Source organism: Dermatophagoides pteronyssinus, unplaced genomic scaffold (genome assembly GCF_027571235.1).
Source record: "Dermatophagoides pteronyssinus isolate colony J.1.1.1.1 unplaced genomic scaffold, Derpt_VIB-CSIC_2022.12 sq0012, whole genome shotgun sequence".
In the NCBI taxonomy this organism is placed as follows: Eukaryota; Metazoa; Arthropoda; class Arachnida; order Sarcoptiformes; family Pyroglyphidae; genus Dermatophagoides; species Dermatophagoides pteronyssinus.
Genome location: NW_027461536.1, coordinates 198,484 through 223,408, shown reverse-complemented (window position 1 = coordinate 223,408; position 24,925 = coordinate 198,484). Strand labels below are relative to the sequence as shown.

General features: G+C 28.0%; 7 protein-coding genes and 1 non-coding gene across 10 annotated transcripts; 5 read left to right on the top strand and 3 right to left on the bottom strand.

Annotated features, from left to right (window-relative positions):
* The first annotated feature begins 48 nt into the window (after nucleotides 1-48).
* On the top strand, nucleotides 49-1,144 carry LOC113789906 (uncharacterized). The gene is made up of 4 exons (XM_027339501.2): nucleotides 49-228; nucleotides 280-488; nucleotides 544-698; nucleotides 746-1,144. Exons 1-4 carry the CDS (start codon nucleotides 138-140, stop codon nucleotides 828-830), a joined length of 540 nt encoding a protein of 179 aa, XP_027195302.2. The 5' UTR covers nucleotides 49-137; the 3' UTR covers nucleotides 831-1,144.
* A 78-nt stretch (nucleotides 1,145-1,222) lies between these two features.
* LOC113789902 (two pore channel protein 1-like) lies at nucleotides 1,223-4,589 on the top strand. Its single transcript, XM_027339497.2, has 3 exons — nucleotides 1,223-3,646; nucleotides 3,712-3,918; nucleotides 3,982-4,589. The coding sequence occupies exons 1-3, from the start codon at nucleotides 1,399-1,401 to the stop codon at nucleotides 4,497-4,499; spliced, it is 2,973 nt and encodes a 990-aa protein (XP_027195298.2). The 5' UTR covers nucleotides 1,223-1,398; the 3' UTR covers nucleotides 4,500-4,589.
* Nucleotides 4,533-5,565, bottom strand: LOC113789905 (uncharacterized). The gene is made up of 2 exons (XM_027339500.2): nucleotides 4,990-5,565; nucleotides 4,533-4,933 (listed from the first exon to the last, which is right to left on the bottom strand). Exons 1-2 carry the CDS (start codon nucleotides 5,459-5,461, stop codon nucleotides 4,578-4,580), a joined length of 828 nt encoding a protein of 275 aa, XP_027195301.2. The 5' UTR covers nucleotides 5,462-5,565; the 3' UTR covers nucleotides 4,533-4,577.
* A 75-nt stretch (nucleotides 5,566-5,640) lies between these two features.
* Nucleotides 5,641-10,929, top strand: LOC113789901 (uncharacterized). Of its 2 annotated transcripts, XM_075821776.1 has the most exons (5): nucleotides 5,641-5,755; nucleotides 5,828-6,048; nucleotides 6,109-10,395; nucleotides 10,465-10,599; nucleotides 10,667-10,929. In XM_075821776.1, the coding sequence occupies exons 2-5, from the start codon at nucleotides 5,837-5,839 to the stop codon at nucleotides 10,854-10,856; spliced, it is 4,824 nt and encodes a 1,607-aa protein (XP_075677891.1). In that variant the 5' UTR covers nucleotides 5,641-5,755; nucleotides 5,828-5,836; the 3' UTR covers nucleotides 10,857-10,929. The 2 variants fall into 2 exon arrangements, with proteins under 2 accessions (XP_075677891.1, XP_075677890.1); XM_075821775.1 differs by having other exon boundaries at nucleotides 5,661-6,048.
* On the bottom strand, nucleotides 10,915-13,439 carry LOC113789694 (uncharacterized). Its single transcript, XM_075821782.1, has one exon. The coding sequence runs from the start codon at nucleotides 13,437-13,439 to the stop codon at nucleotides 11,358-11,360; it is 2,082 nt and encodes a 693-aa protein (XP_075677897.1). The 3' UTR covers nucleotides 10,915-11,357.
* On the top strand, nucleotides 11,110-11,236 carry TRNAL-UAG (transfer RNA leucine (anticodon UAG)). Its single transcript has 2 exons — nucleotides 11,110-11,147; nucleotides 11,195-11,236. It is a non-coding gene; the product is annotated as a tRNA-Leu (tRNA).
* LOC113789903 (uncharacterized) lies at nucleotides 13,343-16,728 on the top strand. The gene is made up of 2 exons (XM_075821778.1): nucleotides 13,343-13,470; nucleotides 13,539-16,728. Exon 2 carries the CDS (start codon nucleotides 13,573-13,575, stop codon nucleotides 16,618-16,620), a length of 3,048 nt encoding a protein of 1,015 aa, XP_075677893.1. The 5' UTR covers nucleotides 13,343-13,470; nucleotides 13,539-13,572; the 3' UTR covers nucleotides 16,621-16,728.
* Nucleotides 16,729-16,810: 82 nt separating this feature from the next.
* LOC113789854 (uncharacterized) lies at nucleotides 16,811-17,918 on the bottom strand. 2 transcript variants are annotated; one of them, XM_075821785.1, is made up of 2 exons: nucleotides 17,127-17,918; nucleotides 16,811-17,034 (listed from the first exon to the last, which is right to left on the bottom strand). In XM_075821785.1, exons 1-2 carry the CDS (start codon nucleotides 17,713-17,715, stop codon nucleotides 16,811-16,813), a joined length of 813 nt encoding a protein of 270 aa, XP_075677900.1. In that variant the 5' UTR covers nucleotides 17,716-17,918. The 2 variants fall into 2 exon arrangements, with proteins under 2 accessions (XP_075677900.1, XP_027195246.2); XM_027339445.2 differs by having other exon boundaries at nucleotides 16,811-17,037; nucleotides 17,127-17,916.
* Nucleotides 17,919-24,925: the final 7,007 nt, after the last annotated feature.

The window sequence follows — 24,925 nt, the reverse complement described above, 5'->3', positions numbered from 1 at the left end:
TTTATATGACGGGTCTAAAATTTCGATAACTAAAAAAATTCAAATTCTTTTTCAGTTGAAAAACGTGTTTCACTCAGAAAGAGAGTGTTTTGTTCTTGATTTATATTTTTTTCAGGTTTTTTAGATTGGAAAAGACGATGGAAAAACAACAGTTAAAAGAAAAAACATTGTTTCTGCGAAAAAAATTTAGCAGTATTGTTTATAAAATAAATAACAATCGTGTAACTGGTGAGCAATGAATTTCTAAATTGAACAAAGTTCTAATATCCCTGATGATAGGTCTCATATTGAACGAATATATCGACTTCATCAACGAATTAAGACGACATGTAGATGAGTCCAAATGGATCGAATTGACGCTGATGGAAGAAAGATGGAATCTGGTTTCCGAATTTATTAAACGCAACATGGAAACCCCTGGTATTGATCGCCAAAAACTCTTGGAGAGTTTGAACAAGTCGAAAATATTGGCGAGCAAGATATCTTTCGTATGTATATTTTTTCTGTTATTTGAAATTTGTCTATCATTTACTGTCTTTGAAGATTCAAGCTCCGAAACCTCTTCGTCAAGATCATTCGTTGGTCATCGCATACAATAAACTGAGAAATAATGTGACATCGGAAGAAATTTGTCCGATTCACAAAAAAAAGTTCAGGACTTATCAAAATATGTTCAATCATTTGAGATCAGATCATCCGTAAGTTTTTTACATCAATCATGAAATCGATTCAAATATTTTCTCAGGGATGTTTACGTTGGATCTGAAGCGGAACCCTCACCGGCCTTGGAATCGAAAATTTCCCCAAAGGACATCTTGGGTACCTGTTGAATACGGTCCGCAACAAAACGGCATTGTTGAACGTATGAATCGAACAGTTTTTGTTGAATATCGCTAATATGGATCATCGATTTTGGGTTGAAGCAATGTAAACAGCTATTTGGGTTCGAGATTCCAGTTCTTCTCCATTCGAATTGTATTTTGATCATAAACCTTACGATCATTTACATACATTCGGATGTGTACTGTCATCTACCAAATCAAAAACGTACATATAATAAATTTGTCGCTTTTAACAATGTATAAAAACAAAAATGGAAAAAAAAATTCTTTAAATTTAATTAAAATTAAGAAATTTCGAATAATTTTATTAAAATGATGGGGTGGTAACGATATTGATGAAAGGGAAAAAATTTCTTGAATTTTTGTTTTGTTTTGTTTTTTGTTGCGAATGAAAAATGCATTGAAAATAAGAGAATGGGTGGAAAATAAAGGACATTGTGAAAAATATTTTCATCACTTTGTTAAGATGAGATGATTTGAAACTTTCATCAACAAATTCAAATTGATTTTTTTTTCATCATTGGCTCCGATATCTGTTCATCAACTTAATCTAATAATGATGGAATCGCATCATTCGGATAGCCAACATCAACAAACATTATCAGTAGATTCGAATGTCATTGATAATGGATTGGCTAATCATTTACCGATTTGTCAAAGCTATACAGATATGGAAGAATCACTTCGTGCTCAACATCGACATTCACGTTTTAAACATTCATTATTACATTGGTTTTATCGTCGTTTTATTCAATTACCATCGGATACATCGATTGATCATTATTCAATACGTACAATGACAACAACCGATTCTTCCAGTTCATCATCATCGAGAAATCCTTCTACCGATAATAAAATCAATAGAAAAATGTTATGGTCTTTAAATTATCTTGAGGCATCAATATATCTTGAAGAAGGATTAAATAATGATAAATTTGATCATCATCCACATTTATTTACAAAATTACCAATGTATTTGATAGCACATAATCGTTTCGTATATGCATTGGATCTTTTTTGCTGTTGGCTAATATTATCGTTAGCATTGACGGAAAAACCGGCCGTTGATCATTATCATCTTCCTGAAGCTATACACGCTACACTAGAATTAATTGCTTTATCCATATTGGCAATAATTTTATTTGTTAAATTACAATGGATCGGTATGGCAAAATTTTTCAAACATGGCCGTACCTTAATCAAAACTATCGTATTATTATTGATGATTATCGAAGCGATTGTCGTTCTATTACGACAGGATTCACATTTTCGTGTAACACGTTCATTGCGGCCAGTATTTTTGATTGATAATTTTCATTTTTTCGGCGTACGACGTGTTATTCGACAAACATTTCAATCATTACGTTCATTTATCGATATGTTAGCATTGTTATTATTTTTTCTAATATTTTTCAGCATTTCAGCATTCTATCTATTTTCTGGTATACCAAACTATACACAATTCTCAACAATTATTCAATCATTTTTATCATTATTCGTATTATTAACAACAGCAAATTTTCCCGATGTTATGATGCCAGCATATCAAAAAAGTCAATTATATGCACTATTTTTTATCATATTTTTAGTGATTAATTTATATTTTCTACTAAACATTATGTTAGCCGTTGTTTATAATTCATTTTCACAAATTGAAAAAGATAAATTTCGTAAATTATTTCTACATCGTCGTAAAGCTTGTGATCATGCATTTCGTTTATTAGTAACTAATAATAATAGTAATAATATTGGCTATATTGAATTTGAACATTTTAGTGGCCTAATGAATCATTTGAAACCGCATACAAATCAATTGGAAAGATTTATTATGTATAAAGCATTAATAATGGAAGTATTTACACCACAAGAAGATCTTAAAACACGACATTTACTTCATCGTCATGATAAAAAATCTACTAACAACAAACAACCTTCTGGATATTATTCATCAATGAATGCTGAAGAATATCTAAATCATATAATCAATGCTCAATATAGTCAAAATGATAATATTAATCTAGATAATGATAATCATCTTACATTGGAAAAATTCTATCATATTTATGAGATATTAAATTTAAAATGGGAAAATCTGGATAAATCATCACCATGGTTCGATCGGTCATCATCATCATCATGTTGTTTGTATTTACGTTGGTTTCCGAAAATTATGTATCGTTTACGTTCATTAGTTATGCATCGATATTTTGATCGACTTTCATATATCATAATTATAATGGCTGCTTTATATCAATTTTTGGATGCTCTTATCGGTTGGAATGCTGATCATGTACATAAAATGTTTCATTTTTCAACATCAACACGTACAATTTGTGCCATATTTATATCATTGTATACGATTGAAATGTTATTGAAATTAGCAACATATGGTCCGTATGAATATTTTCGTTGTCGTTGGAATCGATTTGATTTTTTCATTACAATTATCGGTTTGACAACATTCATTATGAATGAATATGTTCATATGACCACTATTACATTGTCAACATCATTTTTTTCATTTCGTTCATTAAAATTATTGGATCTACTTCGTCATCATGTTCATCGTTATCGTGATATACTTGGTCCATTTGCATTGATTATTATCAAACGTTTTATGTCGGTCACAATGGTCGTATTGATTGTTTATTATTTTTTTGCAATCATTGCAATGGAATGTTTTGGCCAATATTCATTGATTGATTGTTGTCAGAATAGTACACTTGAACCATATTATCGTTCGAATAGTACGACAACATCATATTATTATTTGAATAATTTTCAAGATTTAATCACCAGTTATAGTAAGTTTAAACTTTTTTTCAACCAAAAAAAAAAATCCATTAATTTTTCTTATCATCTCCTATAGTTACATTATTCGAATTGATGGTCGTCAATAATTGGCAGATAACAATGAATGCATATGTAATTGTTACCGGCAATCGATGGTCATACATATTTTTTATTGCATTCTATATAATAACATTGGTTGTTATTACTATTGTTGTTTCATTTGTATTGGATACGTTTAATTTTCATATTGAATATAAACATAGATTCGGTCCGGATGATTCAAGTAAGCTATTCGATTTTTTTAAAATATGGTTGATTGACTTTTTTATGTTACAATTTTCAATAGTGAGTGTACAAATATCTGTAGAAGTTCCTATTAATCAACAAGAATTTGATTATTATCAATCATTGGATAAATATCTGATTGAACAACGATCTCATCTAATATCAATAAATAAATCATCAACATCATCATCATCGTGTTGTCATAGGCCATCACCAAGACACTTTCCATGTCCAATACAACTATTTTGTGGTTGGTGTTCCACAATGGACAACGAAAATTTTTCTCGTTTTGATCAACTAAATGAATCATTTAAAATACAAAATTCATCAACATCATCATCATCAACACCACCACCAATTATTGGAATAAATGAAAATATTAAAGAATTCGAAACGATTGTCGAAGAAGAAACAGATACACAACCAGTGATAAGAATTGGCAGACCTACAACATCGACGACTAACAACAAACGAACAATAATGTTTCGTGGCCATAAAATTCGTGATAAATTTTCCTACAATCTTCGAATGTATCATGATGAATTACAAAAATGGATTAATCAATCAGAATTTTCATAAAGAGAGAAAAAAATTATTATATTTTTTAGTTAATTTTATTTACATGGATTTTATTTTATTTTATTAATTAAAGAAAAACTATTGATTAAATGTTCGTTGTACACCTAAAGTTAAATCATATAAAGTTTCATTTGGAAAATGTCCATCTCTTTCGATTAATAAGGTTGATTTTCTATTTTTTACTTTCATCGATATATAATAACATCTTTCGGTACGATGTTCACGTGTAGTAACATCGGCTAGATTGAATATTTTTGCACGTTGTTCCGGATTACAACCACCATACCAATTGATAAGGCCAACTTTGATCTGTTTACCACCGGGCATTAATCTGATAAATGAAACACATCGTGATAAGAGAAAGAAAAACAATGCTGTTGATCCAATACCGATGGTTAAAAATAACCATTTGGTAAATTTCTGGTAACCATATACTGTAATGGACAAAATGATTAATTTATTAGAATTTTGTTGAAACAATTTGAGATACCTGAAAAATATTCAATCATTCTATCAAGATATTTCATTTCATGTTTATTTTGTTCATATTGTTTTTCTCGTTCAATTACTGCTTTTCGTTTACCAATGAACGAATAGAATTTATATAGGATATTTGCACAAACTATCCAGAATAAAAAATTAGCAATAATTACGATAAAATATACTCTATATGTGCTTGGATTTGCTATTTCAAATAATGTAATCTCATTTTTTACATAGCTTAAATCAACATCCAATGATTTGAGCAATTCTTTACGATCCAATTTCGGTCGATCTGCGGATGATTTTAAATTAGACGATGATTTCCATACAGATTTTGTCGTTCCATTTTCTGTATCAATTTTTGTTGAAAAATAATGTGATGATGATATTATAAATCTTTTGTATGTTGGTTGTTTATTAATGAATATAGTTTGCAAACGAATTTGACAATAATTAATCAATGTTCGAGATAATAACATTTTAAAATTTTAAATTAATTTAATTTTTTCAAATTCGAATCATCAGATGGTATACCAAAAAAAAGAAAAAGAAAAAATGTTTTGAAAAAGTTTCCATTTCTACATCATTGAGCTAAGTAAAGTTAAAATATACATCGATTGTCATTGTATGCAGTATACTGCAGTGTGTTTTGATTGAATGGCGCGATTTCAAAACCCAAGCAGTTGGACCGTTGAAATGATTCGTTGTGTGTGGGGTGATATGATTCGTTATTTGCTTGTATCAGTTCAACAGTGTGCTTCATTTCTGTTGTGGTATATTTGTTCAGCATATATTTGTCATTTTGATAATTGAATTTCTAAAATTCTTTTGTTTATTATTATTAGTTATAAAAAATGTCACAAGAAACCAATAATGCCAAAATTCTAGATGAAATTGATCCGAATTCTGAAGATTGGCAACATTTATTTAAAAATAATGGTCAAGCACGATTTTCAGCACATCCACGACGATCATCGATTCTGAAATTGAACGAACATTCATTAGCATTTGCTGATCGTCGTTCATCTACTCGTCGTGTTAGTTGGGCACAAACTTTTCAATACAAGTAAGTAACTGAACATTTGATTGTCATTTCAATTCTGAAAAAAATATATTAAAAATACAGAGAAGTTTTATTGGATGGAACATCTGTACTCACCAGTCAAGAACTAAATAAATATGGTCCAATCAATCCGAATGCTATTGTAATTCCTGCTACTAATGAACAAAAAAAAGATGATGACAAAAATGAAAATAATTCGAATAATAATAGTCCGAAAATGATTAGCTGTAATGATGAAAATATACAGAAAATTAAGAATAAATTCGAACCAAAGCATCTTCCGCAAGTATTGTCCAAATATTATAATCCAAAAAATGATCGTAAAGATTATGCAACAGTTATCAATACTGCCTTGAATAAATATGGTGTTGAAATCGATACGGCCAATCCGATTAATAATGCTGCTAAATTATACGAAATATTTAAACGCGATTATCCATCACAAGAACAGAATTTTGAAACATTTTTGAAACATTTCAATCTAGATGGTGAACCTCAACAACAACGTTTATCATCACAACCGGTAAAAGCAAGCGATTCGATCAAAAATGATATCAATCAAACACCAAGTATTAATTCACCTGCTGAAAAGAATTTTTTGAATTCGACAAAAATTTCCGAATCACATCATTCATTACGTTCATTTTCGATCATAGATCAAAGTCCTATTCGAAATGATGGCGATTTAAAGAACATTGAATTAGATAGTGATGATGATGATAATCAACATTCTATAGCTAAAACAATCCATAATACTTCATTCATGCAATTAGAATCGAATACTGATGAAATGCCAGATTTAAAAAAATTCAAATCCATTGAGCAGCCTGAAATTGATCGTCTTCAAGCACATGATATGAGTGTCGATATGTCATTAGAATTATCACCAACAAAAAAATCAGTTGATCCAATGTCGATTGAAACGGTTGAAACTTTAACATCGGATACAAATATGGCCATTAGCGAAAATTTTGAATCTGATAAACCAGAAATTGAAAATAAATTTGAGATTTTTGTTGATCAAAGTTGTATAGCGGCAAAAATGCCTGGAAAAGAATCACCGAAAGCAGATGCGATGAATTTTCTTAAAAAACTTGATGGTACACCGAATACAGATTATTCCATTAGCTTTGAAGATGATGACAATGATAATGATTTAAATCTCAAAAATGCAAACAATGACAAGCCTGAAAAAGAAAAAGTAGATTCAACAGAATCGATTTTTGTTGATCAAAGTTGTATAGCGGCAAAAATGCCTGGAAAAGAATCACCGAAAGCAGATGCGATGAATTTTCTCAAAAAACTCGATGGTACACCGAATACAGATTATTCCATTAGCTTTGAAGAAGAAGATGATGATGATAATGATTTAAATCTCAAAAATACAAACAATGACAAGCCTGAAAAAGAAAAAGTAGATTCAACAGAATCGATTTTTGTTGATCAAAGTTGTATAGCGGCAAAAATGCATGGAAAAGAATCACCGAAAGCAGATGCGATGAATTTTCTTAAAAAACTCGATGATACACCGAATACAGATTATTCCATTAACTCCAAAGAAGATAGTGACGATGATAATGGTTTAAATCTTAAAAATGAAAACAATGACAAGCCTGAAAAAGAAAAGGTAGATCCATCAGAATCGATTTCGAAAGAAATTATCGAACAACAACCACAACTGATTCATGCATCAACTTTTGATCAAATTAATATTTATTCATCATCTATTGAATCATGTTCAATAACTAAGAATACTAAGACTGATGATCAAAAAGTATCTGAAACATTGGGGAAAAAAGATTTCCAAAAATCGTTACAACTTCATGATGATCATTCAAAAGATTTAATCTCACTTTCATCTTCATCAGCGTCGTCATTATCTATTGAAAATAAACAGAAAACAGCTGAAAATGAACATTTTATGACAGATGTGGCTATGAATCTGGAAAATTCGACTAATAACGATGACAGAAAATTAGCCGCTTGTCTTACATTGTCTGCAACGAATGCAACAACTGATATTATTGTTGGCGATTCAAAAATTGACGATTTAAAAAATCTAACAAGTTTTACATTGGCTACCGATACTTCTAATCATAATGTTAATGATAATGAACAATCTAAAAGTGATGGATCAACATTGTTCAAAAATGATACATCACAAAGTTTATTTCATGAATTTGAACTAGTTACACCGAATACAAGTATTACCGAATCATCGGACAATTTCGTTTCATCAAACAACAAAACGTTAATGGATTCTACTCTTATCGATAAGAAAACATTATCAATGGAAAAGTCAAAAATATTGGATGCAAAACCTCGTGATATTATCGTTCCAGATAATATGATGTCTAAAGATGATGATGATTCTGCATATACAGAAGAAATTTTATTGAAAAAGATTGAACCACTTATTGAAGGCAATCAAAATGATCATTATCAATCAATATTCATTGCAGATATTGATTATTCAAAGACTGATTTGACATTGAATGCGGATGATGGTGATGATGATGATGTTCAAGTTAATATTATCGATATAACCAACGAAAAAACTAATGATTTATCAGAAAATCAAACGCCATATGTTCCAACAAAGCCGATTAATTTGGGTAAATCAATGACCGAAATTTTGGAATATCAAAATATGTCTCAGGAACAACAGCAACAACAAAATGATGATGAAACAAACAACAATATGAATGACGATGAACAAAATAATCTAATCGTAACAATGGAAGCTTCGGTTGAAAATATCGTTCCTGAAAAACAAGAAAAAGAAATAGATTCGTTATCGATAAATTTTAAACTTCCAAATCTTGATCTGATGCGTCCATCAATGAAAATGTCTATGTCAGTAAATCAATCAGCAATAATCAAACAGTCACAGCAACCACCAAAACAAATGACAGGATCAACTGTTGCCGAAATTATAACCGAAATGTCTCAGCTGAAATCTACATTACCACCACCGCCGTCGACATCCAATTCACGAATGTTTGACAATAATCGACGATCAATGATTAACAATCCCGAGAGATATTCATCAAAGTTCTCTCAATCGAAATCGAATTTTAATACAAATATTATTCGCTTGTCAACATCATCAGCAGCGCAAACATTATCCGAACAAACACAGAATCTAAATGATTCATTATCATCATTTTATGAAAAATCAATATTGGGTCGAAAATCATTGGGAATAACAATACGTGAAAAATTATTAGAAAGAGTTAATCAACAACGACAAGAAAAAGAAAAAGAGGCCGAAATTCTAGAATCAAACGAAACAAAAGAATCGAAATCGGTTGAGAATGATGAAACTAAACAATCACAGCAGATAATTGAAAATGAAGAATCAAAAATTGATGATAATGTTGTTGATGATAGCGAACTACAATTAGATTTAAATGTCACTATTGAATCTTTACAACAAGACCCTGACGAAGCGAATGAACGAGTTTTATCACCAATCGAAATGGAACAATCGATTATAACAATGTTGGATGTAGTTGATTTGTCTCATGATTCTATTGAATCGACAGAAACAAACAAAGAAGCGGCGAATATTATTGAAGATAATGAAATGGAAAATAATGATGAACAAGAAAAAGATTATAATTTAAGCTTATCGGAAACGACTGGAGATTTTTCAATGATGATGCATGACATTTCACGTATGGTAAATGATGAAGATGAAATGGCGGAAAATTTAGAATATTCCATTTTTAATCAATTCGAAGAAACTATAAAATTACTTCGACGAAAACAACGACCAATTCAGATTCCAATGTTTGATTTTATTAATGATCTTGATCATCGAAAACTAAATGTACGAATTCAATCTGTAAGCCAGAATCTATTAGTATTACGATATCTTTTCAGTACATTAGAGCTTCGGATACATTTCGGCTCAATTGTAACATCGAAAATTTTCCGTCATTCAAACACAAATAAAAATGATGATAATAATCATCGTCATGAAATTCGTGAAATTGTAGCCATTGATGTTATTTCATTAATTGATTCGAATAGACCATTACAAAATGATGTGATACGTGGCCGTAAAGATCGACCTATATATAATGGAGATTTTTTTCTATTATCATTCGAAACGGATGAACATCGTCGATTATTGAATCTGGCACAAGATTATGTACTCACACATTTTGAAGAGAAACGTTCAATGTTTGATAAAAAATTCAAAGATACAAGTAAACTTAAAGAATTGATGGAAGAATTCAGTATTTTGGTTACACCGGCTAAAAAAATGGCATGTGAATTACGAAAATTATTATCATCAGAGATTTCACTTTTATTGCCAAATGATTCGGATGGAAAAATTGGGTATGTTTTTTTTGTGCGTGAATTTTTGATCAATTTTGAAATTATTTTTTTTTCTTTTTCATTAAATAGAATATCTGTTCAAATTCTCGGAATACGAATGAATACGGCTGTTATTTTTCATTTTTATTTCGATCATCTTAAATATCCGGATGAAGTTATCCATCCTATTATTATCGTACCGGATAAAGATCGTCATTTATATCCGTAAGTATTAATTTTTTTAAATGCTAATTAATTTTAATGAATTTATTTTTCTTTTTGATTGTTTTAGATTGGAAGAATTTATTGTTGCACTTAAAATGATCAAACCATGTGAATACAATTATATAACTAGATTGATTAGAGGTACACGCTGTTTTATACGTGCATTAAAACATGTAATGATCCGTAATCGATCATCACAACAACAATCGAAACAGATTCGTGCTACAACACAATTTGAAATACCTCGCAGTGCTTAATAATATTCATCATCATCATTTTAATAATCATTGTTTAAAATTACATTTTTAATTAAAAAATTTGCTTTTTAAATTTTTTTTTGTGTCATTTTATTTATGAAAGGTCTTACTTTCCAATTCAATAGGGTTAAGGAAAAATTTTTTTTTTTGATTGTTGATATTTTTACCGGAACCAAATGTTCAAAATGAGTTTTTTTTTGAAAAAAAAAATTTAATTGAAAATTTTAATCATCATCATATTACCACTATGAACGGTAGCGTGGCCGAGAGGTCTAAGGCGTGAGTTTTAGGTCCATGATTATTCCGAAAAACTCAATTTATGGATGTTTATTTGAACACACTCATCAGAAATGGCGTGGGTTCGAATCCCACCGCTACCAATAATTTTTTTAAATTTTTTTTGTAATTTTTCCAATTTTATAAATTTTATATTTTGAAATGTGAATGACAGACATACAAAGTGAGAAAATAAATGACTTGAGTAAAGAATTTTTCCGATTATTAGTATTTTTCATGTGGAAAAAGATCTTGAATAATTTTCGATGCAATCGTTTGATTTGAAATCAAATACTCTTCAATTCGATGCCATTGATGTTCACGTGAATATTGACATAAACGTTGAATGTTTGTCTGTAATTTACGTTGATAATGTTTCTCCCAGATTTGTTGACGCCATTCGATATTGTTGAATAATCGATCGGATTTAATTAATTGATCAAGATTTTCCATCATTAACACGAACATTGACCACCATAAATTATCACAGATAAATTTTAGATATTTATTATTAAAATATTTAAGAAATTGTTGAAAATTTTCTCGTTGTCTACTTCGTAATCGTCCTTCACATTGATAGGAATGTTTTTCTTTCCAATAATCGATCAAAATGTTTAGAAAATTTTCAAAATCAACGATAATATTTTCCAAAAATTTGATAATAATAAAACATTTGGATAGATACAGAATACTTGTATCCGGTTTTATGGCTTGTAATCGATTGATATAATCATTGCCATTAAAATTTGATGATTGAATTGATAATTTTTGTATGATAGTAATCAATCGATTTCTTACATAATATATTTTATGAAATTTTGTTTCATATGATAATAATTTCTGGTTACAACTTTGTAAATTTGTCCATCGTATAAATTCGAATGTAACATTTGTACAGAATTGTAAAACATTCTTATCAATATGATCAAAACGTATCTGTCCATGGCTTAATCGATCACGTAAATGTGGTCCATGACAATGTATAATTATATCGTTGAATGCATCGATAAAACCAATGGGTAAAAATTGTAGCATTCGATTTCGTGACAATGTTTGTTCATCGATAGCATCAATTTTCCAATAATCTAAATCGGTAATTAATGTGCCAAAAATTTCACGAAATGTTACATAATATTCACGAGCAATAGCGGTAAGAAGACGATTTTCTAATTGATTAATATGACAATATAGATAACGTAACGATGATTCAAGTAATGGAAATAGAAGACAAATCCAATATCGATTTTTGTGTTGTAATTTTTCTTGTCGTTGCAAATACAACATGTATGACCATGCTGGAAGCATCGTTCGATGTATCAATGGACAACGTTCGATTTGTTCACAATAATCATCACCATCATCATCTTGAAAGATCGGAAATTGATGATTAGCAAATTCATTTAGATCGTATAATGATGAACGAGGTATCGAATCGTTTTTAGTGAAACTAGAATCACAATGATGTGATAGCCGAAATCCGATTGTTGTTATGATTGAAATCAATGTTGTAATTATTGGTCGCATTTGAATTGATGTTTGTTTGACCGGACAATTAATAAATCCATGCCATAAAATATTCCGAATGTTCATTGTTGTTGGTGGTCCTAATAATACTTTCAATGGTCGTATTAAATCCTGTCCAATCAATTCGCCTAACTCGGACATTTCAATTAAATCTTTCATTAATGGTGGTATTTGTCGACATTTTAGTCGTAAAATATCCCCAAGACAATGTTCGATACCACTGGTCAAAATAAGAAGACTTAAAATTTCATTCATTCGAATATACTGTTGTTGATTTGTAAAAGGTATGGTTGAAAATTCATTACGTAAACCAATATCAATAGCATCCAATATATAGGATTGCCAATGTGGACCACACCATTCAATATTGGATCGAATTCGAAACTGTATCGAATCAATTGCATTATTGTGTTCCAAAATTTTGTCAAAATAATTATCAATTTTATGAATAAATTGACCAATTTTGTTTACATTTTCATCCGAATCAATTGAATGATCAAAATCAATATTAAATTCATCTAAAAATTTATCGAATATTATTAAATCATGATTCAAACATTCGACATTATCATTTAATTGAATATTGAATATTTTTTCAAATAAATTCTGAACATCATGGCTAAGAAATGTATCACTTTTATGATATTGATCAATTGGTAAAATTGTTTGATGCATTCTTTCGTCATTTGGTCCAAAAATATACGAAACAACCGTTCGTAAAGAACGTTTTAATGTTTGGATTCTTTTTTTTAAACCCATCGATTGATACTCCTCATTAGACATGTAATCGGGTAATAATTTCCACTTGGATGAGGTTGATATTTGTTTTTTCTTTTTCTTTTTCACTCATTATTAACTTTTTTTTACCTAATTGATGATAAGATATGATGATTAATTGAATTGAAATGAATCCAAAATGAATACAACAATCATTCAGCCGTTATGGATTTTTGCATTGGCCATCATATTCATTGCATCGACTGCTCATTTTGGTTATAATTTTTTATTATCCGAAGAATTATATCTAAAAACTGGTGATGATGAAATAAATGATGATGATTCATGGATTAAACAAACATTATCGATGCCAACTGAACCAACAGCCAGTAATAATCGTGATAATGGTCAAAATGAACGAATGTTCAATTATGATTATAGTATTTATATTAATCTACAAGATTATTGTGATCAAACATTGGCAACTAGTCGTCCCAAATTCAATAAATTTGTGTTATTTATAATCGATGCATTACGTGTAGACTTTGTAAAATCAATCATTGGTGAAGAGCAACGTAAACAATCACCACATCAACAATCAATTGATCCATTATTACCTTATACGGAAAAAGTGATGCAAACAAATGGTATCGGTATGATAAGTGTTGCTACAATACCGACTGTAACATTACCTCGAATAAAGGCTTTGATCACTGGCACATTACCATCATTTATGGATTATTTTCTTAATCTTATTCCAATGGTTTCAAATAATAATGTTGATGTGGAAAAGAAAACAAAAAAACAATTTGATGATAATATTGTCGAACAATTTAATCGACAAGGTAAATCTATCGTTTTTTATGGCGATGATACATGGAAAGAAATTTTTCCATCATCAAATAAAATATTTAAAAGAATAAATGTAACATCATCATTATTTGCAACAGATTATACTGAAGTTGATTCAAATGTTACATATAATCTTAATCGTGAATTAAAATCACTAAATGATTGGGATGTTATGATATTACATTATTTAGGTGTTGATCATATTGGCCATCTTCGTGGTTTTCATTCGGAATTATTTTCCGATAAATTTTATGAAATGGATAATGTATTTCGAAATATATTTGATACAATAACCTATTCAGGATCATCAAATGATTCATATCTTATTGTAATAACTGGTGATCATGGTATGACTGATGCCGGTAATCATGGTGGCCATACAAACGATGAAACAAATACAGCTTTGATATTTATCAGTACAAATAAAATTCATTATATACCTCAACAATCGAAAACAGCATTCAAAAATGATATTGACAATAAGATTGTTATTTTTCAATTAGATTTTGCCGCTACAATTACCGTATTATTTGGTCTTAAACTTCCTCGTAAAAATCAAGGTAGAATTATATCATCCGTATTGGAACGATTCAACATTCCGAATGATGAACATCTTTGTCATCTATTTCGTAATGCATTACAAACACAAAAATTATTATTATTCAAAGATCATAAAGAAACAAAATCACGATCATTATTACGTAAACAATTTATTACTGCATTGAAATATCATTGGAATTTTATTAATGAACAAAATCGAACCAAAACTAAAAATATCGATAATGATGATGATGATAAAAGTGAACAGAAAATTTATGAAGATGCAAAAAAATCTTATCAACAATTTATTGGACAAATTCAACATGAATTTGTTTATCAAACAATTGATCGTTCATTTTGGTCATCATTGATCGGTGCCATTATGATAACAGTGATTATTGTATTCATTTTATTATACATTGAAATTGTTTACAATTATTCATCATCGATTATAATTGTTCATCTTCTTAAACCTTCATCATCATCATCATCATCATCATCATTACGATTATTATCGTTATTAATTTTATTAATATTTTCGATACGTTTCTGTTCACTTGGTTCTATTAATTTTATTCTCAACGAACATTTATTCTGGTATTATTCAACATTATTATTGCTGTTGATTAATTTATTTATTGTTGTCAAAAATAATATTCATCTAAACAACAATCAACAATCAAATTATTGTCATTATAATCGTAATTTTAATGATCTAGTCATTATAAAATTTTTATGTTTGATTACAATATTCATTATATTGATGTATTGGCGTATGCCAATATTAACCGATCAAGATTTAAATCGTAATGATATTAGTAATTATTTACAATTGTCATCAAATAAACATTTATTAAGTTCTTTAGTAATATTTGCATTGATCATTACGGCTGCAATGATTTATAATCAAACATCATCATCAAAATCATCATATTATTTTCTTATTACATCGTTTATTTTAATCTATTTATATCGTAGCTATATGAATCAGGTTACTATTTTTCGTCTTTCTTGTTTAACTTTTCTTGCTAAATATCCGAATTTTTGTCCACAAATTATCTATTTATTTATATTGTTCATCATATTTGATTGTATTAATCGAAAATTTCAACTATATAAATTTTTATCAATTTTATCATGGATTGTTTCGAATTCGGAAAATAATTCTATAGTTAAAGGTATATGTCTGAATACATTCACTACAATATGGATTATTATGTCGCTGCTATTGATGGAACCATCATTGATACCTGTGCTAACAATGAATATTTTAATGGAAAAAATATTGTGCCTTATATTATCACAACCCGAACGATCATTTGATCATAAATATAATCAAATATTTTATCGTTTTGGTCTATATATTTGTATGGCATATAGTTCATTCTATCAGCTTGGTAATCGTAATTCATTATCAACAATTAGTGTTAAAAGTTGTTTTATTGGCCTTAATCAACATAGACCTTTTATATGTGGATTATTTATGATTATATCAATGTATTCAACAATGATCTATTGGATGATAATGTTTTTTATACGTTTTCGTGATGATTTTTTAAACAATATTTCAAACAAATATATTCCAAAAAATTATCAAACATTTTTATCGATAATAACCATTACATTTATAAAACATTTTGCTATAATGTCAATGACAATGTTTGTTACATGGTGGTTACGTGATCATCTTTTTATCTGGTCAATCATTTGTCCAAAATTAATATATGAATTATGTTTTACTGTTTTGATTACAATTTTTCTATTCATAATATTTTTCCTTTATACACATGATGATTGTTTTAATGAAATCGAAACTGAACAAACATCATCATCATCATCATTGGAAACAATATAAAACAAATAAATAAATGAATGAATAATGCAAAAATAAAATATAATCTTAAACAAAACGACTATTTTACTTGATTCTTTTTATTATTTTTGATGGTTATATTAAATAAATATTATTAACAAAAATATCGAATTACACACAATTACAAATGTGATGTGGTGATGTCAATTCTATATGATGATGATGATGATATTTAATCACAATCTGGCCATAAATCGTGATCACTATTATATAGTTGACTTTTTAAATGTCCTTTACCAGCAACAAATATTTCTGTTTTTTCCTTACCAACACCAATAGCAGTTGTAGAAGTATTCATTTTTAAAATCATTGTTGATTGTTTGTAACTATTATTATTATTATTATTATTCATTGATCGATTATTTGTCATTATCGATAATAATTGTAATGCAGAATCTTCTGTAATGTGATGTAATGGAGAAAAAAAATAAAAATAAATAGAATGAATAGAAATTTTTTTATAAAAACCAAAATAAATAAATAAATACCATTCGGAAGTTTATCCTGAAAAGTAAACACTGAACCGGATTTATTCGATTGAAATAATAATGATGATGATGATGATTGTTCATTGGCATCATCATTATCATTATTGCTATTATTATTATTATTATTATTATCAATGATTGGATGGATCAATTTTAATCGAGATTGTTCTTTAATCATTGGTATTGTATTTTTTAATAATGTTGTTGTTGTTGTTGTTGTTGATGATGATACTGTATTCGTATGAACCGGATCATTCATTATCATTGTTTGTCGTTGTTGTTGTTGTTCTATTTTTGGATTGATTTTATTGGAAAAACTTTCGGGCATTTTTACGGAAATATCTTTGGAAAATTTTTTTGTTGCCGATAAACTTTTTGTTGACATTTTTTGCCATTTTGATTTTCTTTTCTTTCGAAATAATGATGATAATGATGATGATCGATATTGTTGTATAGATTTTTTTATCAATGATTTTTCATCATTGTTGTTAATTTTTGTCAATGATTTTGTTGTTTTCAATGATGGTGGTAATGGAATATTTTTACCCGATAATGAATGATGATGAAAGTTTTGATTGGAATTTTTCATCTTATTTTTTTTTATTAAAATAATCTAATCTCTTACGAAGAGAAAAAAATAATATGAAAACTTGGCAATTGAAAATTCAGAAACTAAAGAAACATAACAATTTTGTTTTTGGCTTTCTCGAATATGAAAGAAAGAAAGTGAGAAAAAAAACACCGAATATTATTATTTTGTCACTAATTTAGTTTTGATCGATCAAGTTTGTTTGTTTGTTTGGGCAAATATTATTAAAAAAAACATTAACAACAAAAACAAAGCACAGAACAAAACTGTAACTGTTGTGATTATAAATACAGAAAACAAAATTGAATTAATTTAATTTCATTAATTCAACATTTTTTCTTTCTCAATTTTTGTGTGTGCAAAGTAACTACGATTAGGAACAGTAATGAAATTCTGTATCTTTATTTTTCAATGAATTTCCGATGAAAAAATATCAAATGTCTGGAATGTGATGACGATGATTCGAATCAAAGAAAAATCAGAATCTGAAGAATTTATATTTTGGAAACAAAAAAAAAATGCGATAAAAAGATTTTCTTATGAAATCTTCATTATAAGATTTTGATCAAAAATATCATTCATTGATTGAATTCTTCGAATCTTAAATATTTGTTGAAAATTGATGATATTTTCAACAAAAAAAAATATTAAAAACATTGTATCTCCGGAATAACGTCATCCAAGATTAATTCACATTCTTAAATAAATTAACAGAAAAATCTTATTCTTGCTCACGAACGAACCAACGAAAAACTTAAAGAATAGAATTGAAATGATCTTTACAGTCAATTTCATTGATTGATAATCATCATCATCAACAATCGGTTGACAAAACAATATCAAAAAACGTAACGAAAGCGAAACTAAGGAAAAAATAAGGAACCGACAATGTTGACATAGAGATTTTCTATTTTCCTTTTTCCTTCTTTTTTTTTGATTTTTTGATTTTAAATTTTTTTCACGCTCAATGATCCCAAAAAAAAATTATATCGAACACCGAAAACGAATTTTTCTTTGGTTCAATTTAAAATTCATGAATCACAAACGACAAACGACAAAATGTTTAAAATCAAGACAACAAAATTCAATTGAATTTATTTTGATTGTCACAATACATATAGAAAGATTGTGTGATTTGTCAGATTCATGTTTTTTTTTTTTTTGGTTGTTTGTTCCCATTTATCCCATTACATATGAAACGACAAGAAGATGCATCTTTTTTTACATCATCATCAAAGAATCAAGCAACAAAAAGAGACAACAACGACAACAAAAAAAAAAATCAAGAATATTCATCATCTAAACTAAAAAGAAGATTCAAGAATTTTTTTCCCCCAAAAATAATTGGGCATCATTTGAATGCAGCAACCAACAACAACAACAACAACAAAAAACATCAGAAAATTCAACCACATCATCATCATATCAAAATGATGTACTAAACATAGATTTATTTCATTTCCATTTTGTCGTTTTTTTTTATTCTTGTCGTTTTTGTTGTTGTTAATAATTTATTCTTGTTGTTGCTGTTGTTTTTTGTTTTTTGTTTTCTTGATTTCAATGTTAAACATTAATCATCATCATCATGATTTGAAAAATTGAAAACGAAATATTTCCGGAGCTTTCAATATATGAAATAGGAATTTCATATATGAAAAAATTAATTTGTTTCAATTTCCCTTTGTAATATTTTTATAGATTACATTGAATTGCATCATCCTTATCGTTAATAAATTAAATTTTAAAATTAGATATTATTCATGTGATTCCAGATTCCTTTATTCTGGAACATCCCACACACACACACACACACACAGAACACACTAAGTACATACATTATGTTCATTATCCTTTTTAACTTATGTTATTGTAATCACGTGAATAATTCTATTTATAAAATTATCTCTTCATTTTTTGTATTTGGTATTCCCATTCCAAAAATGTTTCACCTCTTGACTTTCCCTGTGTATGTGTGTGTGTGTGTGTGTTTGAGTGCTTGTAAACATCCTATTCATTCAGGTTTAATTTCAATTCATCAACAAAAAAAACTTTTATTTAAAACAAAACAAAAAACTTTTTTTTTATTGGAAGAATCTTATCTCTCTGTCTTGTTGTGTGTATATAGACATTGAATAGAATGGATAGAATTGAAATGAGTTGGTTCGTTGGTTCGTTGATGAGAAAATTGGTGAGAAATTTCAATGAAACTATAAACCTAAAGCAACATTTCTCTCTTTCCCTCTCTCTCTCAAGTGTACTTAGGATGTTTATGTGTGTGTGTGATGCTTGGAATATCATTCAAAAAATTTAACTTTTTGTTTTTTGAAATTCTGTTCAAGAATAATGATGATGATGAACACTTGAATATTATGGATATACATTTCAAGAAGAAGGAGAAAAAATTTCAAGAAAATTTTCAATGTTTATCAACAACAATGTTGATGATGATGGATTGATAATTTCCATCATCGTCGTTGTTGTTGATTTTGTATCAAATCAAATTGAAAAAAAACGTTCTATTTACTCAAATTTCCATTCATTTATTCAATTGAGAAAATTTTTTTGTTTTTTTGTTTTCAAATTCTCAATTGTTTCAATTTATTGGCATATAGAGAGAAACGAAAGGGGGGAAGCAGGGTGGGAATTAATGGTGGTTGAAATTTTCAATTTTCAACAACAACAACAACATTTTTGTTTGAATAAGCCAACGAGAGAAAACAAAAAGTTTATCACACTTGATCATGGAATTAAACTTTTTTTTTAAATTAAAAATAATCGTTTATTTTCTCTTTGGGTCAAATGAAAAAAACAAAGAATTTGATTCCTGTGCAAATAATGACAAAAAGAGAATGAAATTCTATCCAAATTCAAATCTAAATCTGTATGAGATGCCATTTGAAAACAGAACAAAAAAAAAGGTAATACGTTTTTTTTTGTTTTGGGAAAATCCCAAAAGAAAATGGGAAAATATTGAAAAAAAAACAAACACAATGAAATGGAAATTCTTGTTTTTTTCTGGGGATGTTTTATTCATCGGATTTTTTTCTGATTTGTTTCTTCTTCTAATGGATAATGGATGTTTCAATAATGTTTCAATCTATTGCCTGCATATAATGTTGATTCAGGCAGATTTCTTTCTTTCTTTTTTTCATTTACATCACACACAAAAATCAACAATGATGATGACAAAGTGATTGTTGTTGTTATTGGTGTTTTGTTTTGTTTTGGTTGCATTAAGTATATTGCATGAATATTGAAAATTGATGATGAACAAAAATAAAAAAAAAAATCAATCAATATCCAATATGACTTGATTTAATTGAATCCAGAGAGAAATTGCAAATCTTTGTTGTTTTTTTTTCTAAAATGATGATGATGATGCAAAATGTCAAATTTCTTTATTCAATAAAGAAATTCTATCCATTCGAACCACCATAGAATTCACCCCTTTCATTTTTTTTTGGGATTAATTTCAAAGAAAGTTTCAATGAATGAACAAAAATTGGAAAAATGATAAAGCCATTCACTGAAAAAAAGCAATATTTAATATAAAAAAATATGATGAAAAAGTTTTTTGTTGTTGTTGTTGTTGTTATCAACCCGAAAAAAAAACCCGAAAAAAAACATGGAAAAATGGATGACAACGACAACAACAGAATGAATGATGAAACAAGCAAACAAAAAAAACAAAATATTTAGCACACAAGAATGATGAAAGAAATGAAAAAATAAATTGTCTTCGAAAACAAGAAGAAAAGAAAAGAAATTGTCATTCATTGAAAAAAAAGTTCAGTGAAGTTTGCCATCATCATCATTACATTCTCATAAAGTTTTCATTTTGGATCATTTCATGACATTCTATTTTTATCATCATCATCATCATCATCATCATTATTTTGAATGGTCATCATAGTTTTTGGATGGAAAAAAAATTCTTTTCTTCTATTGCCCTTGATGATCATGTTCAGAGATAGTTAAAAATGAATTGACCAATTTTTTTCATTCTTCATTCTTTTTTTCTTATTCTTTTAATGATTGATACGATTTGAATCGATCGATCGATCGATTTCATTCTCAAGTCATTTTATTTTTGATTTTTGAAATTTTCCCTTGTTGATGCATAAGGAATTTGTTTTTTTGGCTCGTTTTGTTTGATCATCATTTTTTGTCATCATCATCATCATTCAGACTATGTCATTCGTCAAAATGTTTGAATCAAATGAAATGTTGAGAAAAGAAATGAAAAAAAATTCTTGAATTCAATTTTGTTGTTGCTGTTAAATATTTCTAAAGAATAAATGATTATTACCGTTACCAATGTTGAAAAAAATGATGAATGAAAGTTAATATTCTTTTTTTTCTCCCAAAAAATATTCAAATATACAAAGTTTTTTTTTATTTTCTAAGAAAAAGAAGAGATGTAAAAAGGATTGTTCGATTATTTTTTTATTTATTGTTCCTATAAATACGTTGACAAATAACTAATGTCAATAATAGCAACGACAGTAATAAACAAAATTCTTTCATCATTCATCAAAATGACAGGAATCATATTTCAGAATTGTGAATACAAACAAAACAAAACAAAAAAATTCTCCATTTTCATTCTAAATTAAAAAAGAGAAAACCACCATTCACATACACACACACATAGACACCTAAACCTACACAGACACACAAAAGATTTCATTTGAATTTCTATTTTGGGCAGAAAAAAAGAGAAAAAAAAATTATTAATAAATTCTATGGTGAATGTAAAAATACCAACAACAACAACAACAACAACAAAAAATCCCTTGAATATCCTTTTGTTATATTACCCATATTATTGCTGTAACGAAAGAGTCATAATGATGATGATGACATAATTTAAATTCATTTGGAAAAAAAATTTGAATTTAAAAAAAATAATTCAATTGAAATTCATGCTTTTTCTGTGTGTGTGTGTGTGTGTGTGTGTGTGTTTGTCAATGGAGATCCGGTGTATTTTTTTCTGCTTGGATCATTGAATTTGATATTTCATTCAAAAGAAAAAGAGAATTATTATTATTGTCCAAATTCTCATAAATTCAATTCAATTTTGTAAAAAAAAAAAATTTTTTGAATTATATTCGCTGATTTGGTAACAATCAATTTAACAGCAACAACGACAATGATGATGATGATGAAATTCTAAGTAAAAATATAATCAAATTTTCTTAGCAAATAGTCGCTTTGGAAAGGAAATTTCATCATCATCATCATCGATGCTAGTAATTGAATTTAGATTTTCAGCAGATATCAGGCAATGATTTTAAAATGATAGAAAAAAAAGGATTCTCCATTACTATCATAATCATACTGATGGAATTTTTGTTTTTTGAAACAAAATTTTAAAAACATTTTACAAGGATAATGATTATTGTCCATTACACAGAATTTTGTTCAAATATACCCTTCTATAGAAACACATTCAGATTGTTATTGATAAGAAAACTGGTTCATTTTGGATTGGATTTTATTTTGTTTGCCTGTTAATTAAAAACAATTTTTTTTTCGTTTCATTAATCCATCATAATTGATTATCACTGATGATGATGATGATGAATTTGACCATTCCTTTCGAATTGATTTACTTTTCCCTACATTTCCGTAATGATGATGGGGATTTAATTCTATTTGGCAAGATTTTAATTTAAAAAATAATAATAATAATAGACATCAATAAAATCATCAACAACGAAAAACATCAACATAATTTTCTATCAAACAGTGAAAAGGCTTAATCTCTCTCTCTCTCTCTCCTATTTTTCCCTTTATGATGATGATGTTTATGTTATTTTTTTCACACATCTCTCCAGATCAGGCTTAACACACACACACACATTTTCGATAATAATTTCGGTAGTGGAAACAGTGATGGAAAAAAATAACGTTATTTTTTGTTTTGTTTGTTTGAAAAAAAATGAATCGATAAAGACTTGTGGGAATTAATTCCAATCTCACCACACATACACATACACACACACAAACACATACTGATGCAATTAAAAAGGATGTACATTTTAATAATATGTTTTTTTTTATCCGTTGTTTTTTTTTCATTCGTTACGATAGTACAATAGATCGATGCGACAAGATTAATTTCGATAGTAATGAACGAATCAATAAGTGAAAAAAACAATCGATTTTTATTATCGAATATATTTTTATTTCATTATTATTTTTTTTCTTTTTGGTTGTTTATTGTGGTTGTTGTTTATTTCATCTACTTATCAGATATGATGAATCAGAATCGTTGACCTAAATTTGTTGTTGTTGTTGTTGTTTTTTCTGGTTTGTCAATATGTCTGTTGGTGTGTTTTGGTGTGTGTGTTGTACATCGATTCTAGATCCAAAAGAATTTGGCCGATTTTTTTCCAACCACCCCCACCCAAAACAATCCCCTCCATCGACCACATCGACCCAATAAAATGATGAATTGGATTTATGTTTCCAAACAAAACAAAAAAAAAGCAATATTATGATTAATAATGATGTTGTTGTTATTCCATTGGTTTTGTTTTCAGTTTGTTTAAGCATCCCTGACAACAACAACAACAACAACAACAATGTATCAGATTTCCAATAGACAACAGAAAAAACATATTGAATTTCAATTTGTTTGTAAAATAAAATTGTTGAAAACAAAATTATTATGTAATAATCATAATCATCATTATAATTAATTATGAAAATGAAAATCATTTTCATAATTAAAAAATAAATAAACTTTTTTTGTCTCTGTTGTTTTTCAAATGATAAAAAGTTGCTTTTCTCTTTGCTATCTATCCCTGTTGTATTCACATTAAAAGTTTAATTAACTGTTTTTTTTTGTCTATTTTGCTATTTTCATTCTGTAACAAATGAGAAACACAATTGAAATGTCAAATATTGAGAAGAAGATTAAGAATCCAGAAAAAAAATAATCTACCCTAAATGAAATGATTGAAAAACAAAGACAAAAAACCAAATGAAAACATCATTTATCAAGTTGAAATCAAGTTATTTTGTTATCCTATTGTTGTGGTTTAAGGAGGAGTAATCAACTAAACCACTCCTTTTTATTTACATTTACCTACCCCATCCTCCCCCAAAAAACTAGGACAAAATTAATGGTCAACTTAAACTTAACTTTTTTTCTAGCCAAAAAAAAAGATGTACGAAGATCTACAATACATATTTGTTCCAA

Bases quoted from the DNA above. Each gene is read 5' to 3' on its own strand.
- LOC113789906 (XM_027339501.2), top strand. From the start codon at position 138: ATGGAAAAACAACAGTTAAAAGAAAAAACATTGTTTCTGCGAAAAAAA. The intron at 229-279 runs GTGAGCAATGAA...CCCTGATGATAG, and splicing joins AAATAACAATCGTGTAACTG to GTCTCATATTGAACGAATAT. The intron at 699-745 runs GTAAGTTTTTTA...ATATTTTCTCAG, and splicing joins CATTTGAGATCAGATCATCC to GGATGTTTACGTTGGATCTG.
- LOC113789902 (XM_027339497.2), top strand. From the start codon at position 1,399: ATGATGGAATCGCATCATTCGGATAGCCAACATCAACAAACATTATCA. The intron at 3,647-3,711 runs GTAAGTTTAAAC...CATCTCCTATAG, and splicing joins AGATTTAATCACCAGTTATA to TTACATTATTCGAATTGATG. The intron at 3,919-3,981 runs GTAAGCTATTCG...AATTTTCAATAG, and splicing joins ATTCGGTCCGGATGATTCAA to TGAGTGTACAAATATCTGTA.
- LOC113789905 (XM_027339500.2), bottom strand. From the start codon at position 5,461: ATGTTATTATCTCGAACATTGATTAATTATTGTCAAATTCGTTTGCAA. The intron at 4,934-4,989 runs GTATCTCAAATT...TGTCCATTACAG, and splicing joins AATGATTGAATATTTTTCAG to TATATGGTTACCAGAAATTT.
- LOC113789901 (XM_075821776.1), top strand. From the start codon at position 5,837: ATGTCACAAGAAACCAATAATGCCAAAATTCTAGATGAAATTGATCCG. The intron at 6,049-6,108 runs GTAAGTAACTGA...TTAAAAATACAG, and splicing joins GCACAAACTTTTCAATACAA to AGAAGTTTTATTGGATGGAA. The intron at 10,600-10,666 runs GTAAGTATTAAT...TGATTGTTTTAG, and splicing joins AAAGATCGTCATTTATATCC to ATTGGAAGAATTTATTGTTG.
- LOC113789694 (XM_075821782.1), bottom strand. From the start codon at position 13,439: ATGTCTAATGAGGAGTATCAATCGATGGGTTTAAAAAAAAGAATCCAA.
- LOC113789903 (XM_075821778.1), top strand. From the start codon at position 13,573: ATGAATACAACAATCATTCAGCCGTTATGGATTTTTGCATTGGCCATC.
- LOC113789854 (XM_027339445.2), bottom strand. From the start codon at position 17,715: ATGAAAAATTCCAATCAAAACTTTCATCATCATTCATTATCGGGTAAA. The intron at 17,038-17,126 runs GTATTTATTTAT...ATCACATTACAG, and splicing joins TCAGGATAAACTTCCGAATG to AAGATTCTGCATTACAATTA.